The sequence below is a fragment of the Eublepharis macularius genome, chromosome 12, assembly GCF_028583425.1.
Source record: "Eublepharis macularius isolate TG4126 chromosome 12, MPM_Emac_v1.0, whole genome shotgun sequence".
NCBI classification, from domain to species: Eukaryota; Metazoa; Chordata; class Lepidosauria; order Squamata; family Eublepharidae; genus Eublepharis; species Eublepharis macularius.
In genome coordinates this window covers 49,087,143-49,101,220 of record NC_072801.1, presented here as the reverse complement: position 1 = coordinate 49,101,220, position 14,078 = coordinate 49,087,143, and the positions used below count along the sequence as shown (strand labels likewise).

The window sequence follows — 14,078 nt, the reverse complement described above, 5'->3', positions numbered from 1 at the left end:
GCCGAGATGATCCTCTTGCAGGTCCCAACCGACTTTCTGTCAGCCAGTACTGATTCCCAGAGGAAGATACCATGTGTGGTACTCAGTCCAGAACCAGCTGATACAGGTATAAAGTATGCACTTTACCACTGAGCCGTAGACCCTCCCCTGAAGCATATGGAACTTTGTATTACAGGAGGATTTCCTAGCTCTTTAATAAGTTCACAATATCTTAATATTACTGTTTGCTACCAAATTTCAGATGAAACCAATTTCCAAGAGAAAATTTCTCTGGGCAAGGACAAGTGAAAATATTTAATCTAATAGAATTGGGGAGCCCCAGATTCAAGTCCTACCATTACTTTGCTGTGGAGCTCACTGGATGACCTTGGGGTCAGTCACTCTCTTTCAACAAAACTTACATCACAGACTTGTTCTGAGAATAACATTGAGAGACCATGTATTCTAACCTGATTTCTTTGGAAGAAGGATGAGATTTAAAAAAAACATAAAGAAGAATGACAGTTCTTTGACTAACCTGGTCCCAGCCCATAGAGGGCTTTAAAGGTCAACACCAGTGCTTCAAACTGAGGTGAGAATCAAACTGATAAATGTTTGGATAGATGTTATAGCCAGCCTCAGACTGTAATATGGCCACTGCATTCTGAGACAATTTTCATTCCCATTCAAAGGTAACATCATATACAGCCCAGTGTGGTAACCCAGATGATAGGTTACTATGGCATGTGTATGTCGCAAATCACAGGTTTTAGAAGAATGGGCCTACTAACCAGAAAGTCTCAGATTTATACCGGATGACTTTTTTTCTACTGACTGTGCAATCCACATAGTAGCTAAGTGGTTATGTCGCAAATCGGCACTCTGCTGGTTTGACTCCCACTATGGCTTACCCAAGACCACCTGCCAAGTTCGTGGCATCAGTGGGAGTCGAAATAGCAGAGTAGTGATTTGCAGCCCAGCCACTGAACCACTATGCTATAGCAGCTCTTTGTTCACTGCTCTGAGTGGGCATTAATCTGTCCAAAAGGTCAGTATATAAGCACATTGTTATTGTTCTTGTTATTATATGTATTTTTCTATGACTTACTGAATCCAAGGATGAAACTCTAGTTAGGACCGCACTGTTAATCTACTTCTCTCACCCATAGGGATGCCACAGCCATTAAGGAACATTAACATCAATATTCTTTGGGGCAAAGTCCTGGACTCCCATCAGCTGTCACTTCAAACAAAACCTTACTGAGAAAAACTGATCAAAGTACTCTGATAGCAAACTTGCTAACACAGGCATGTTCAAAAGAAAGCTCAACAGGGGATCAGGCAGCATCAGGTCTTCTGACTGTTTATCCATCTACGCACCTACCATGTAACTCACCTGGAACCAGGGAAGGGAACAGAGCAGATGATGTAGCTATGGTGGGAACAGAGAAGATACAGATATCTCCCTCTCCCACCATTTACAGTGATTTCAATGGATTTAGAAGAGTATAACTTTGCTTCAGATTACACTGTTAAGAATTACACTGTTTCTATCCTGGAAACAGTATACATATGATGAAATAATTCAGATTAAGCATAGCTGCCATGAGGTCTGTAATTATTCATATTAAATAAGTAACTGCAGCCACCACCACCACCCTTCTTTTGCAGGCACATATCCTTCTATGCTAGAGGTAGCAAAAAGGTCACTGTTTCATTCTCATTTATATTCATTTTTAGGATGACCCTATTGAAGTTCATGATGGAATTTTGGTTCACCTCCCCACCAAAGTTTACTATTTGAATTGAAATCCAATCTATGGGAGATCTAACAGTGTGAGAGATGTTCACACATTTGGCCAAGATCAATTGTTTCCCCCGATTTCTGCAGAGCCCGTGTTTCATGTTAACAACCTAAGCCCAGCCGTGGCAGGATTCAAGATGGGTTGTGATAATTTAACATAAACAGGAAGAATGATATAATGTGTGTTGTGGGCATACAGAATTGGGGAGCTGAACAGCCTGCTTTTAGTTTCTTCTTATAATGTTTCTTCCTGTTCAGAAGCCCACCAGAAGAAAAGCTGTTGGGGCTAAGCAGCATAGTGCCTGGGTAAGAGCTGTGGATTCCCACTCAGCCGCAAGACCTAAAGCCAGCCACTGTGTCTCTCAGGGCCAAGCTACAAGTAATGAATGACACTTGAACGGCAAGTGGATTGAGTGGAGAGCAAGTGGAGGGTAAGTGAACAGGGAGGAATACACTTGCTGTTCAAGTGTCATTTGCACTTGCCTCACAGGGTTGCATGTGTGCAAGCAACAAGTAATGTGAAAACCATGTATTCCATCTTGACCTCCTTAAGAGTTTAGAGTAGAAATTTACATGAGGGGAGACTTTAGCTACTCTCTTCTTCCACTTAGGAATCGATGCAAGTCTAGAAATTATTGATGAACCTGCTGTTTTCCAGGTGGTTTTGCCCTAAGAATACAACAAGAAATTTCTTTATAACCCAAAGCAAAGTACATCATAAGGAGCTAGGGCCTCCTTCGATGCTCACTGGTGCATCAAGCAGTGGTGGGAAAAACTAAAGAGGAAAAGGAGGGAATGTCTGGCTTCATGCCAGCACACAAGTGTCACTTCTTGTTTAAACCAGAAGTGACAAGGGATGCTCTGGCATTTCTCAAATATGCTATGGTAAAACCATTGAGTTTTTGAGAAATGCCAGAGCATTCCCAGTGACACTGTGATGTCACTTCTAGGTACACAGGGTATGACATCAGTGCATCACCAGTGATGACAGCACATTGCAATCGACATCATGATGTCAACTGCAGGCCCATCCCCCAAGGTAAGTCTCCCTGTGGTTACTGGGTTACATGGCAACGCTATAAGGAATCCAGTAGCACATGAAACTGTTACGGTGACTTTTATGTACTCAGTTTCTCCCCCTTTCATTTTATCTTTCCAAAGTATTTTTAAATGTTTATTTATAGTTAGCCCATTGGTTCTTTCAATACACCTAAAAAGAGGGTCTCTATAACCAGGAATGTTGATACGTGGGCCCTATTCATAGAGACTTATCCATATGGTCAGTTTTTATGAGTGAGCAAAGCTACCACTCTGCCCCTTGAAAGAAGGCTAGTGTTCCAAGTCACGGTATTCTGGGCCATTTGGATCATTTCGGTGTTTAAAATTAGACAAATATCCTTTTTGGTATTTTGTGTCATACTCTGGCTCATGTGTATGATACTACCAAAGGAGCTAATTAGATCCCACCACATAGGAATTCAAATAGTCCAAATGAGGATCCAAACAAATAAGATGTATTTAGCAGGGAGTTGACACATTCTATAATGGGTATATCATTCTACAGAATTTGCTGACAAAAGCTACATCCATCTTCCTACAAATGAGGAGAACACTACCATGAGAAATGTCCATGAAAGATTCACCACCAAAGTTAATGTCAGTGAATCCACTGCAAAATTAACAGGTAAGGGAAGAACAACTGAAGATTGAAAATACAAAGTATTGTAACATTGAGCAGTTTCTTATCTTGGTGATCATCAGCATATGACCAAAGTACACTCATTTTCTCTGCAGCCATGCAGCAACTGTGGGGAATGTCAGTTTAAAAATCAGCAGGAGTCTGAGTAATCTTGGAAATTGCAAAATCTTCTGTCTCCTCTTACCCCCATGTGCCATTTTCTGGAGCCCTAATGACCCTGGCAGAGAATTATTTGCATAACTTTAGAGCTGTACATGGAGTATTCCAAGCAAATTTAAAATCACATACTCCAGCATTCTCCCACAGTTGCTGTGCGACCACAGGAAAAGCATCTCACTTCACTATAGAAGCATGCCTACTTCCTAACAAGATTTACTAGTGGTGAAATTGTAGGACATTGGTCTATAGATGACTGAGAAGGAGACTGTCAGGGACCTCTGCAATTTACCATGTCTCCAGCTCACCTTCTTCCATGTCATCAGGGTTGTATAATGTGTGTGTTTGAGAGAGAGAAATGACACTCCCTTCTGCCAAGTCTTTCTCCAACAGAAGAAAACTTTCTCTACTGGAGGAACTTTTTATCCTTTATTAACTAGATCCATGAAAAGAGATTCCCTTGATTTCCTGTGTATCAACTGTCACGATGCAATGTAATTTTAAAATATTTAATTTTGTTTGAGATGATCCTGGTTTGCACAGATATTCAGGCTGTGATCTTTTTATAGCTCCCGTCTTTATAATTTTACTTTCTGTGACTCTGATTTTATTTGGGAAGAATCATGGTTCATCGGTAGAGTTGAAGGGTCCAGGATCAATCTCAGGTATCTCCAGCTAAAGCATCTTTCAGGTAACTAGGTAAGGTGTGTGGACACGATCTCACTGCCTGAGCTTATGGAGAAGCAATGCTAAGCAAATGGAACAGCACTAAACTAGATTAACCACCAAAGACCTGTCTCGGTATAAAGTAGTTTTATATGTTCTTCCCTTCCAGAGAATCCATGAATGATATTCCAGGGACCAATCAAACTTCCCTTGCCACTTTCTTCCTCTTAAGCTTCAGGCACTTACACCAACTTCAGCTCCTACTTTTCTTGCTGTTTCTGCTGATCTACATTGTTACTCTTATTGGCAATATTCTCATTCTGGCCTTAGTAGTAACTGATAAATGTCTTCACACCCCCATGTACTTTTTCCTAGCTAATCTTTCCTTCTTGGAGACTTTCTACAGTTCAGTGGTGACCCCTAGGATATTGGCTGACTGCTTATCAGAGGATGGAAGCATTTCCTTTGCTGGCTGTGTCTCACAGTTATTCCTTTATACTAGTCTGGCTGGCACTGAATGCTTTCTTCTTGCAATCATGGCATTTGACCGTTACCTGGCCATCTGCAAACCACTTCACTACACCATCATAATGAACTTAAGAGTTTGCCTTCAGCTAGCAATTGTATCCTGGTGCTCTGGTATTTTGATATCTGCACTTTCAGTGGGGACTGTTTCCAACTTATACTTCCGTGGCCCCAATCAAATGGATCAATTTGTTTGTGACATGGAAGAGCTGATGAAACTGAGCTGCAAGAAGAGCGCATGGGCAAAAATGACTGTCTTCCTTGCCTGTTCCATTGCAACACTGGTTCCTTTTGTATTCATCATTATCTCCTATGGATGTATCCTCTCAGCCATCTTGAAAATTGCCTCTTCTACTGGAAGACAGAAAGCATTTTCAACATGCGCCTCCCACCTTACAGTGGTGAGCCTCTATTATGGGACCATCATTATCTTGTACGTAATCCCTAAAACAGGTCAGCCTCCAGAATTCCATAAAGGGCTCTCTCTTGTGTATACTGTTGTCACACCAATGCTGAACCCCATTGTGTACAGTCTCAGGAACAAGGAAGTAAAGGGGGCCTTTACCAAACTGATTTACTCATCATTGAAGAATAGGATAGGTTGATATTTTCAATGGGGACTTGAGGAGAACTCTACAAAGATGACTTAAGGGAGAGTGGAGAAGTGTTGTTTGCCAAGTGTGGAGAAATATCTTTTTACTTTAGGGTATGGACTTGTCAAAAGCCACACATTTTGTTTTAAATATTTCTCTTTCTCCTAGCAAAAGACAGTCAGGAGGGAAGAAGTCAGTTGCTCCCAAGCATTGTTCAAGCACCAACCATCAAAACTTTGGAAATGCTAATAGACATCCTAGCCAGAGGTAATGAAGTGGCCAGGCCACGCATTAGCTGGAATCTGACACTTAGAAGGGACACAGAGATTTGGGGGATCGATAAGCTAGATTGTATATTCCTGGAGATTTCAGGAAAGGAAAATAGAAAAGATAAAATCCCTTGGCACAGAGGGAGAGAGATCCATTTTGACTGATTCCATCTGGAGAAAGAAGCTGTTACACATGCAGTCCATCTTGATGGCCACCATTGCCAGATGGAACAGACAAAGAGCCAGTGGCCTGGACAAATACTCCAAGGTAATGGGAAGCTCTTAAAATGCTAACTTCTGAGATAAAGAACCTGCCTTAGAATAAGATCAGCTAGGGCATGTATATAGTGACAGGAATTGTGTATTTGCACCTTTCTTTCTTGCTCAACCCATTGCCATGCAGAGAGTGTGTGCAGTCTTTTTATTTTTAATAAATTCTTTACTTAATTCTTTAAATTCTTTAAAGGCTGATAGTTGTTCTTTGCAAATATATAGACCTCCACCATTCAAACACATTATTTAAAGTGAGTGGCAGGGGTAGGGAGGTGGTCAGTTGCTAAATGGCTATTTCTGAAGGAGTGCTCAAATGCAGGAAGCCATCCCCATGGTACCCCAGACTTCCAACCACAATGCTCACTCCTGCCACCATGCCCTCCTTACCTGAAGGAGGGCCAAACACCTGGATAGAGGGGAAAGAAGCATCCTCATCCTCACCAGCTCCATTGAGTCCAAATTGGCAAGACAAAAGCAGGCACCACTGGGCTCCTCTTCATTAGCCCCACCACATCTGGGCCAGCAAGATGAAGGTGGGTATTGCTGGACTGCTCCTTGCCATGCTACCCAAAGATTTTACAAAACGAAAGAGGCTTCTTAAAGAGAGAGTAACTGTTCTCAAACGCCCTACCACAAGCTCTCTCCAAGATCAATATACTTTCATAAACTTGTTCTAGGTTTTTACTTTATAAACTACCCACAATCAAGAAAAAATGGAGGGGAGGGGTGGAAGCCTCCCTTGATAGTGCATAAGCTTGGTATTGTGTAAACTATGTATTCCCTAAAGGTCTGTTATTTGAGACCTTACTAGAATAATATTGTAATTTTTTATCAGGTAAGTATAATTTCCTTCTTCACAGATAGTTGACTGGACAGACAATATACAGATGGAGATAAATAACAATTTTTATTTAACAAAAAATAAGGTGTATTGTCAAAGGCTTTCACGGCCGGAGAACGATGGTTGTTGTGGGTTTTCCGGGCTGTATTGCCGTGGTCTTGGCATTGTAGTTCCTGACGTTTCGCCAGCAGCTGTGGCTGGCATCTTCAGAGGTGTAGCACCAAAAGACAGAGATCTCTCTGAGAGATCTCTGTCTTTTGGTGCTACACCTCTGAAGATGCCAGCCACAGCTGTTGCCAAGACCATGGCAATACAGCCCGGAAAACCCACAACAACCAAAAAATAAGGTGTTTTACTAAGATAAAGGTTTCAAGTGTGATACTTCAGTATATAAAGTTATCCTGGCTCTCAGCTTCACTACATGTAAGGTTGGTATGTCAGGCTCTAAACCTAAACAGGATGCTTCTTTATCTCACCAAAACAAGCTTTTTTTCCTAAATTGACCACCAAATCCTACCAAAATGCCAAGTAAAAGCCTAACTAAGCTGATGTTCTTATCCACAGCCACCTATTCCCTGCTCTAAGGGGAAAGTTCCTCTTCTTCGTTCTTAACTGAGCTTGACTCAAACCCTCCCATCTCGAGGAGTTCCATGGGCTCTGATTGGCTGGCTTGGAGCTGTATGAAGCCCAAATCACAAGATTTGGTTCAAAGCCCTGGAGGAGAGGCAGGACATTTGGAAGTGATTACCACAGGATCACTGCCTAGTGTATACCAGGGCCAAAGATCTGGGCAGTGCTTAGTTTAGAACAGGGAATTTCCCAATAATAAGCAGGCAGAAGATAATAATAAACATCTTTATTGAGAAAACATCGTGTAAAGGAACAGAATGGCACGCTAAGAATTAACCATGCACACTCATTCACAGTAGAAGCTAATGCCTCAAGTATAGCATCCAGACTCCAAACAGTACAAAAAGTGCAATAAGGGGAGAGGGGGGTAAAGAAACCATATAAGTCTGTTCTGAAGAGGGAGGAAGTCCTGGAAGGTCCAGAGAAGACCCCCAGAAGGGCACACAGCAGCACGTGCGCCAGGTGCTCCCAGGTGGTGATTGGGTGCAGAGAGAAAAAGAAAAGTGGTGTGGAGACTGAGGCCTGCTCGAAGTCTCTGGAGAAGGGTCCTCTGTGAAGTCACAGGAGCAGCAGTAGGAAAGTCTGCAGAAAACTGCTGCAAAATGCAGGGTTTCGAAGATATTTTTATAGACAGTAACACCTGGGAGAGCATGAATTTGCATGATTCTGAACGAGGATTAGATTGAGGATGAAAAAGTTAGATTTTATTGGTAGTTTGGGGTCTAACTGCTTGGCAGACTCAATATAAATTATGAGTGCCTGGAATGAGAGTTGGAACCAGATGCTCCAGAGTTGACAAATGATAGAGAGTGTCTGATGAATAAAGTCCAGGGATCCTGATGGGTTTATGATCACGGTGATTGCCTGATGGATCCTTCTGTTCATTAAGGCCATCATTAGGTCTAATTACTGAGACCTTGCTATAGTTTTGAGTGAGGGGGAAGATTCATGTGATTTTGTCAGCCCTTTTGGTACAATGGGCTGCTTCCCTTTCGTTGTACAGGGAGTGCCTCAGATTGTCGGCTGTCCTCTGGAATCCTGTCATTAATTTGCTATGCATTTATTCCAACTTTAGAAGACACCAAATTAAGAAATAATTGTGAAGCACTTTCTGTGGATTCTTGCTGTGGAGTCTGGTCGGCTGCAACATGAGGGGTGGGGGGCAGCTCTGGAACACGCAGACTTCCAGATATTTCCTAGCCCACAAGAATGTTTCCTAGTAAAGTAAATGTTCAACCTGCCCCAACCATGCTTTTTCCTGGTAAATTAAATGGCCAATCTACCTCAAACATGAATAATTAAGCACCCTTTTAAGCCCATTGACTTCTATGGATTGGAATGGCACTGTCAGAATTCTGAGGAGAAATATTCAAGACTTTGTTCTTTCCTGCATTTACAGAACCTCAAGATGGGCCTGACCCTAAGCAGAAGTTTCACTCTGCATAGCATAGCTCTCATATGAACAAAATTCAACTCCAAACATTGCAGTTTAGATTGATACTTGTTTTTACATTAAATGTATAACGAGGACCTAAAGAATGGCACATCATGAAGAACTAATGCAAAATGGCATCAATGGCCATGTAAAATGTAAAAATGAAACAAACAAAAATGCTGATTCCTTCTATCAGAAGCACTGACAGCTGCTGAAGATGGGAGAGAATGGAATTGTTTCCAGGCACAATTCAAAGCGCTGGTTCTTACATTTAAAGCCTCAAACGGCTTGGGGTCAAGGCCCTTGAAGGATTGCCTCCTCCCATACTGTCCAACCTGCCAGTTAAGGTGTACCTCACAAGCCCTGCCCTCTGTGCCCCCTCCTTCAGAGGTGGGTCAAGTGGCAGCCAAAGACTTAGCTTTTTCAATAGTGGCACCTCACTTGTGGAATGCTCTTCCCCTTGAGGCTTGCCTGGAACCTACATTTAGGGTTGCCAGGTTCCCTTACCCTCCCGGAGGGGGGACCCAACACTTAATTGCAGCAGCTTCTCATGCGCTCTCTTTGAGTGGAGAGGAGACTGGAAGCAGGGGATCCCCTGCCCTCACTGGGGGACTGACAACCCTTGCTACATTGCTAGCCCAAACATTTTTGTTCACCCAGGATTTAAATTAAGGGTTTTTTAAAAAACATTATTTTAATCTGGAAACTCTTTTTTTTAACCTGTCAGTGGTCTGCTTTTATGATCTATTTTTTATGCGAAGCTGGATTTTTAATACTGGATTTTAGTTAATAGCTTTTAGTGATTTGTTTTTATTATTGTGAGCCAGTTTTGTGTAGTGGTTAAGAGTGGCAGGACTCTAATCTGGATAATCGAGTTTGATTCCCCACTCTTCCACCTGAAGCTAGCTGGGTGACCTTGCATCAGTCACAGCTTCTCGGTGCTTTCTCAGCCCTGCCCACCTCACAGGGCGATTCTTGTGAGGATAATAATGACACACTTTGTAAACTGTTCCGAGTGTGCATTAAGTTGTCCTGAAGGGTGGTAGAGAAATCAATTATTGTTGTTATTTTTGCTGTTATTTTGTAAGCTACCTTGGGCATGTTCCTGCAGAGCTGGCACTAAAATGTTTGAAATAAATAAATAAATAATAATCTCCCATCCAGTAATAATCTCCCATCCTGCTTTCAGATACCTTACTGGCAGAGCTGGATTTATGCATAAACTAGATAAGGTACACTTTAGGGTCTCAAATTGTGAAAGGGCCTCTAAGAAAAACAAGAAATACTAATAACTTTTGGATAATATTAAGGGGTCTCTTAAACGTGACATAGTTTAGGGCCTCAACAGATCTTACTCAGGCCTTGGTTACTGGACATATATGTAGTAGGCTGGACTTAAGTGAAAAACCACTGTGGTGAAATAGTTATAATGGCTAACTATGATCAGGGAGATGGATTTAAATCCCATCCCCTCTGCCATGAGACTCACTGGGTGACCTAGGGCCAGTCACTCCCAGTCAGCCTAACCTATCTCACAGCTTTACTGAGGGGATAAAATGGAGGAGAAGGAGAAACTAAGCTCCTTCAAGCAAGGATGAGATTAAAATGTGGTAGATAATGTGCTGATTGGCCCCAAGGTCAATACTTGAAAGAAAATAGTCAAGATTGGTCATTGATAGGTTTAACTAGGCAGGGAAAAAATCCTTTAATGAGTACAGAGAACAGGAACTTTTCCTACATCGATTACATTATTGAACTGCAACCAGTCTCAAAATACTAATGGCTGGATCCTTCAAAACAGATTCTTCTCATGAGTGGTGCAAAAGAACTAGTATGATCCGGTGGCCAGACTGTAGGACATAGGCTAGGAAAATCCAGGGGTCGAACTCCCTTACATTCATAAAGCTCATTGGATAACTCCAAATATCCTCATTCAGTCCAACCTTACTGTTGTGATGGCAAACTAGGGAAGGGAACCCATGCATGCTGCTAGATACAAATGAAACAAAACCTTCCATGGCTGTGGAAAACAGAGACACAAGTTATCATTTCTGCAGTAGCTTTAGGATCCCTGGACCCTCAATATTCTTTAGGGAACAGAAGAAGGACACTAAACCCTACTACTGAGCCAAGTTCCCTGCTACCTAGTGTGCCCTATTGCTTCACTCCTTACTTGAAAGAAAGTCCAGAAAAAAAGGCTTATTTTAAGTAGATGATTTTAGGACTGCAGCCCAAAAGAACTATGTTTGTGGTGGCTCACTTTCTGCGGACCAGCAGACTCAGCTCATAGCAAATGTTCCACACGGATAACCTGATAATAGGCTTCATAAGATTGAGCCCACAGACTGAACTGTAATGTCTTGGTCTCTTTCTTGTTCATATTCACTGTAGCCATTTTCCTGGATGTTTCTTAGCTTCATTTGGTCAGCTTCTTCTGGGCTGATTGTAGGTATGAGGAAGTAGGGATCTACAGACAAAGAAAAGTAAGCGTATGATTCAGATGTTCGGGATATCAATTCCAGTGATGATTTTTAAAAAGTTGTAGAGAAAAGGAGACTCTTTCTAATGGTACACATTGGAGAAACAATGATCCTTATGGGTCAGCAAAGTTAGGAAGAAGCCTGGGCTCCATGGTCTCTGAGTAGGGTTAGCAATCTCAGAGTGGGGCCTGGAGATCTCCTGGAATTAGAACTGATCTTCAGCATATAGAGATGAGTTTTCCCTAGAGGAATGGCACCTTTGGAAGGGGCTCTATAGAATATCATAGAGTCTAGGAGAAATGCAAGTCCTAGAGAGACTTCACATTCCCTCCCATGGCCCTCTCCAGTCAACCCAAATCCCCAGGAATTTTCCCAAGCTGCAGTTGAAAAATCTGTCTCAGAAGGGACCAGCTGTGTACCATCACCAATGGAGTGCAAGAGAGTTACTCCATGTGTGCTTCTTCCAATGCTCTTCTAGAGGTCACTGTGAGGACACAAGGGCCTTTGGAGCTCTTTCAGTTCATGCTGGTGCGCACTCTGGTAGGGTTGCCAGGAGATGTGTCTGGCAAGCCTTGAAGATCTGGCAGGATGACGCAAGGAAGGAGGAGCATCCTGTCGTACATTGATGTCCCTTTTGGTTTAAGACCCAGAAGAGACACCACTACATCATGTGATGCTCTAGGATTTCTCCCAATCTTTATAGGAAATTTTTAGAGAATTGTTTGCTCCCATGGCAAGAGTGGGAGGTAGGGGTGTGCAAGCCAAAAATTTTCGGCTATAGCCGAAAGTAGAAAGCCGAAAGAAGATTCTCTATCGTTAAAGCCGAAAACCGAAACAAGAATCTCTTTCGGTGGTTGTTGGGGGTTTTCCGGGCTGTATCTCTTTCGGCTTTCGGCTTTCGGGATTCTTTCGGCATTATTTCGGCATTCTTTGGGCTTTTTTCTATGGGAAAATGCCTCCGTCTTCCAGGACGCCTGGAGGAGGCATTTTCCCACCGAATAAGCCCAAAATTGGTGGAGACCTTCCTCTAACCCTTCTCTAACAACCACCCAAGATTCAGACAGATTGGACTTTGGGGGGCCATGTTATGGCCCCCCAAAGCAGGTCCCCCCATCCTCCCATAAGAAAGCGAAGGAGCAGCATATTGTTAGCATGCTGCTGCTGATCTTTCTTCATTATTTCCTATGGGGAAAAAATGAAGAGGCAGGCTTCCTTTGCCAGGGGTGGCATTTTGCATGCAAAATGCCTCCCAGCCCTCAGGGGCCCTTCTCCCACCCCTCCTCCCACCCCCCACCAAGGCTCAGCCTGCTCCCACTTGGGGGGGGCATTTCATGGCCTCCCCAAGTAGGTGTTCTAATCTCTACCACTGACAGCTGGGGGAGGCTTGTGTTGCCAGGGGTGGCATTTTGCATGCAAAATGCCCCCCAACCCTCTGGGGCCCTTCTCCCACCCCTCCTCCCACCCCCCACCAAGGCTCAGCCTGCTCCCACTTGGGGGGGCCATTTCATGGCCTCCCCAAGTAGGTGCTCTAATCTCTACCACTGACAGCTGGGGGAGGCTTGTGTTGCCAGGGGTGGCATTTTGCATGCAAAATGCCCCCCAACCCTCTGGGCCCTTCTCCCACCCCTCCTCCCACCCCCCACCAAGGCTCAGCCTGCTCCCACTTGGGGGGGGCATTTCATGGCCTCCCCAAGTAGGTGCTCTGCTCTCATCTCTACCACTGACAGCTGGGGGAGGCTTGTGTTGCCAGGGGTGGCATTTTGCATGCAAAATGCCCCCCAACCCTCTGGGGCCCTTCTCCCACCCCTCCTCCCACCCCCCACCAAGGCTCAGCCTGCTCCCACTTGGGGGGGGCATTTCATGGCCTCCCCAAGTAGGTGCTCTGCTCTCATCTCTACCACTGACAGCTGGGGGAGGCTTGTGTTGCCAGGGGTGGCATTTTGCATGCAAAATGCCCCCCAGCCCTCTGGGGCCCTTCTCCCACCCTTCCTCCCACCCCCCACCAAGGCTCAGACTGCTCCCACTTGGGGGGGCCATTTCATGGCATCCCCAAGTAGGTCCTCTCAGCCCCTAAAGTCCACCCCTTACAGCCCCACACAAACCCAATTCCCCCCCAGCTGCCACACACAGACCCAAATCCCCACATTAGCCCCTCACAGACCCAAATCCACCCCCACCTGCCCCACACCCATAACCCCAGGAACAGGCTGGCAAAGGCCAGCCCTCTCCCTTTGTTCCCTATGCTGGGAACTTCTAAACTCTCTTTCCCTGGGCAATTCTGCACAGCCCAGGGGTGCCACAATGGTGGGCACACTTCTGAGTGCCAGCTGGTCCCTGTGAAAGAGCACCTGAACCACAGACACCCTCCCTCAAATTCCCCCACCACCTACAGAGATGGCTGGCCAGCCAGCCCCATTGTTCCCTATGATGGGAACCAACTGCACAACAAAGAATAAAACAAGAACAACACAAAATAAAGTTTTTAAAAAATTATATTCTCCCTTCCAAAGTACAAGTAGGCAAAGCATTATGACACATTACACCAGCAGTCCCCCACACAGAAAAATTAAAACAAAACTCACTTAACATCAGAGAATCACAAAGCATGATTCCTGTCAAAAACACTTTATTTCTTGAACAGCTTTAGGTTACACAGCAGGGGGGAACACCAAAGGGCATGGCAGCACTATCTTACACAAAAATAACACAACTCACTTCACATTAAAGA

The 14,078-nt window shown here is 43.9% G+C and overlaps 2 protein-coding genes across 2 annotated transcripts in view; one reads left to right on the top strand and one right to left on the bottom strand.

Annotated features, from left to right (window-relative positions):
- The first annotated feature begins 2,767 nt into the window (after nt 1-2,767).
- On the top strand, nt 2,768-5,434 carry LOC129339122 (olfactory receptor 10A7-like). The gene is made up of 3 exons (XM_054993727.1): nt 2,768-2,822; nt 3,348-3,467; nt 4,680-5,434. Exons 1-3 carry the CDS (start codon nt 2,768-2,770, stop codon nt 5,432-5,434), a joined length of 930 nt encoding a protein of 309 aa, XP_054849702.1.
- A 5,112-nt stretch (nt 5,435-10,546) lies between these two features.
- The window catches only part of LOC129339121 (epididymal sperm-binding protein 1-like), a 35,524-nt gene continuing 31,992 nt past the window's right edge, over nt 10,547-14,078 (bottom strand). The window contains exon 8 of the mRNA XM_054993726.1: nt 10,547-11,337. Within this exon, the coding sequence (XP_054849701.1) occupies nt 11,195-11,337 (143 nt within the window). The 3' untranslated portion in view covers nt 10,547-11,194. The remainder of the gene's footprint in view (nt 11,338-14,078) is intronic.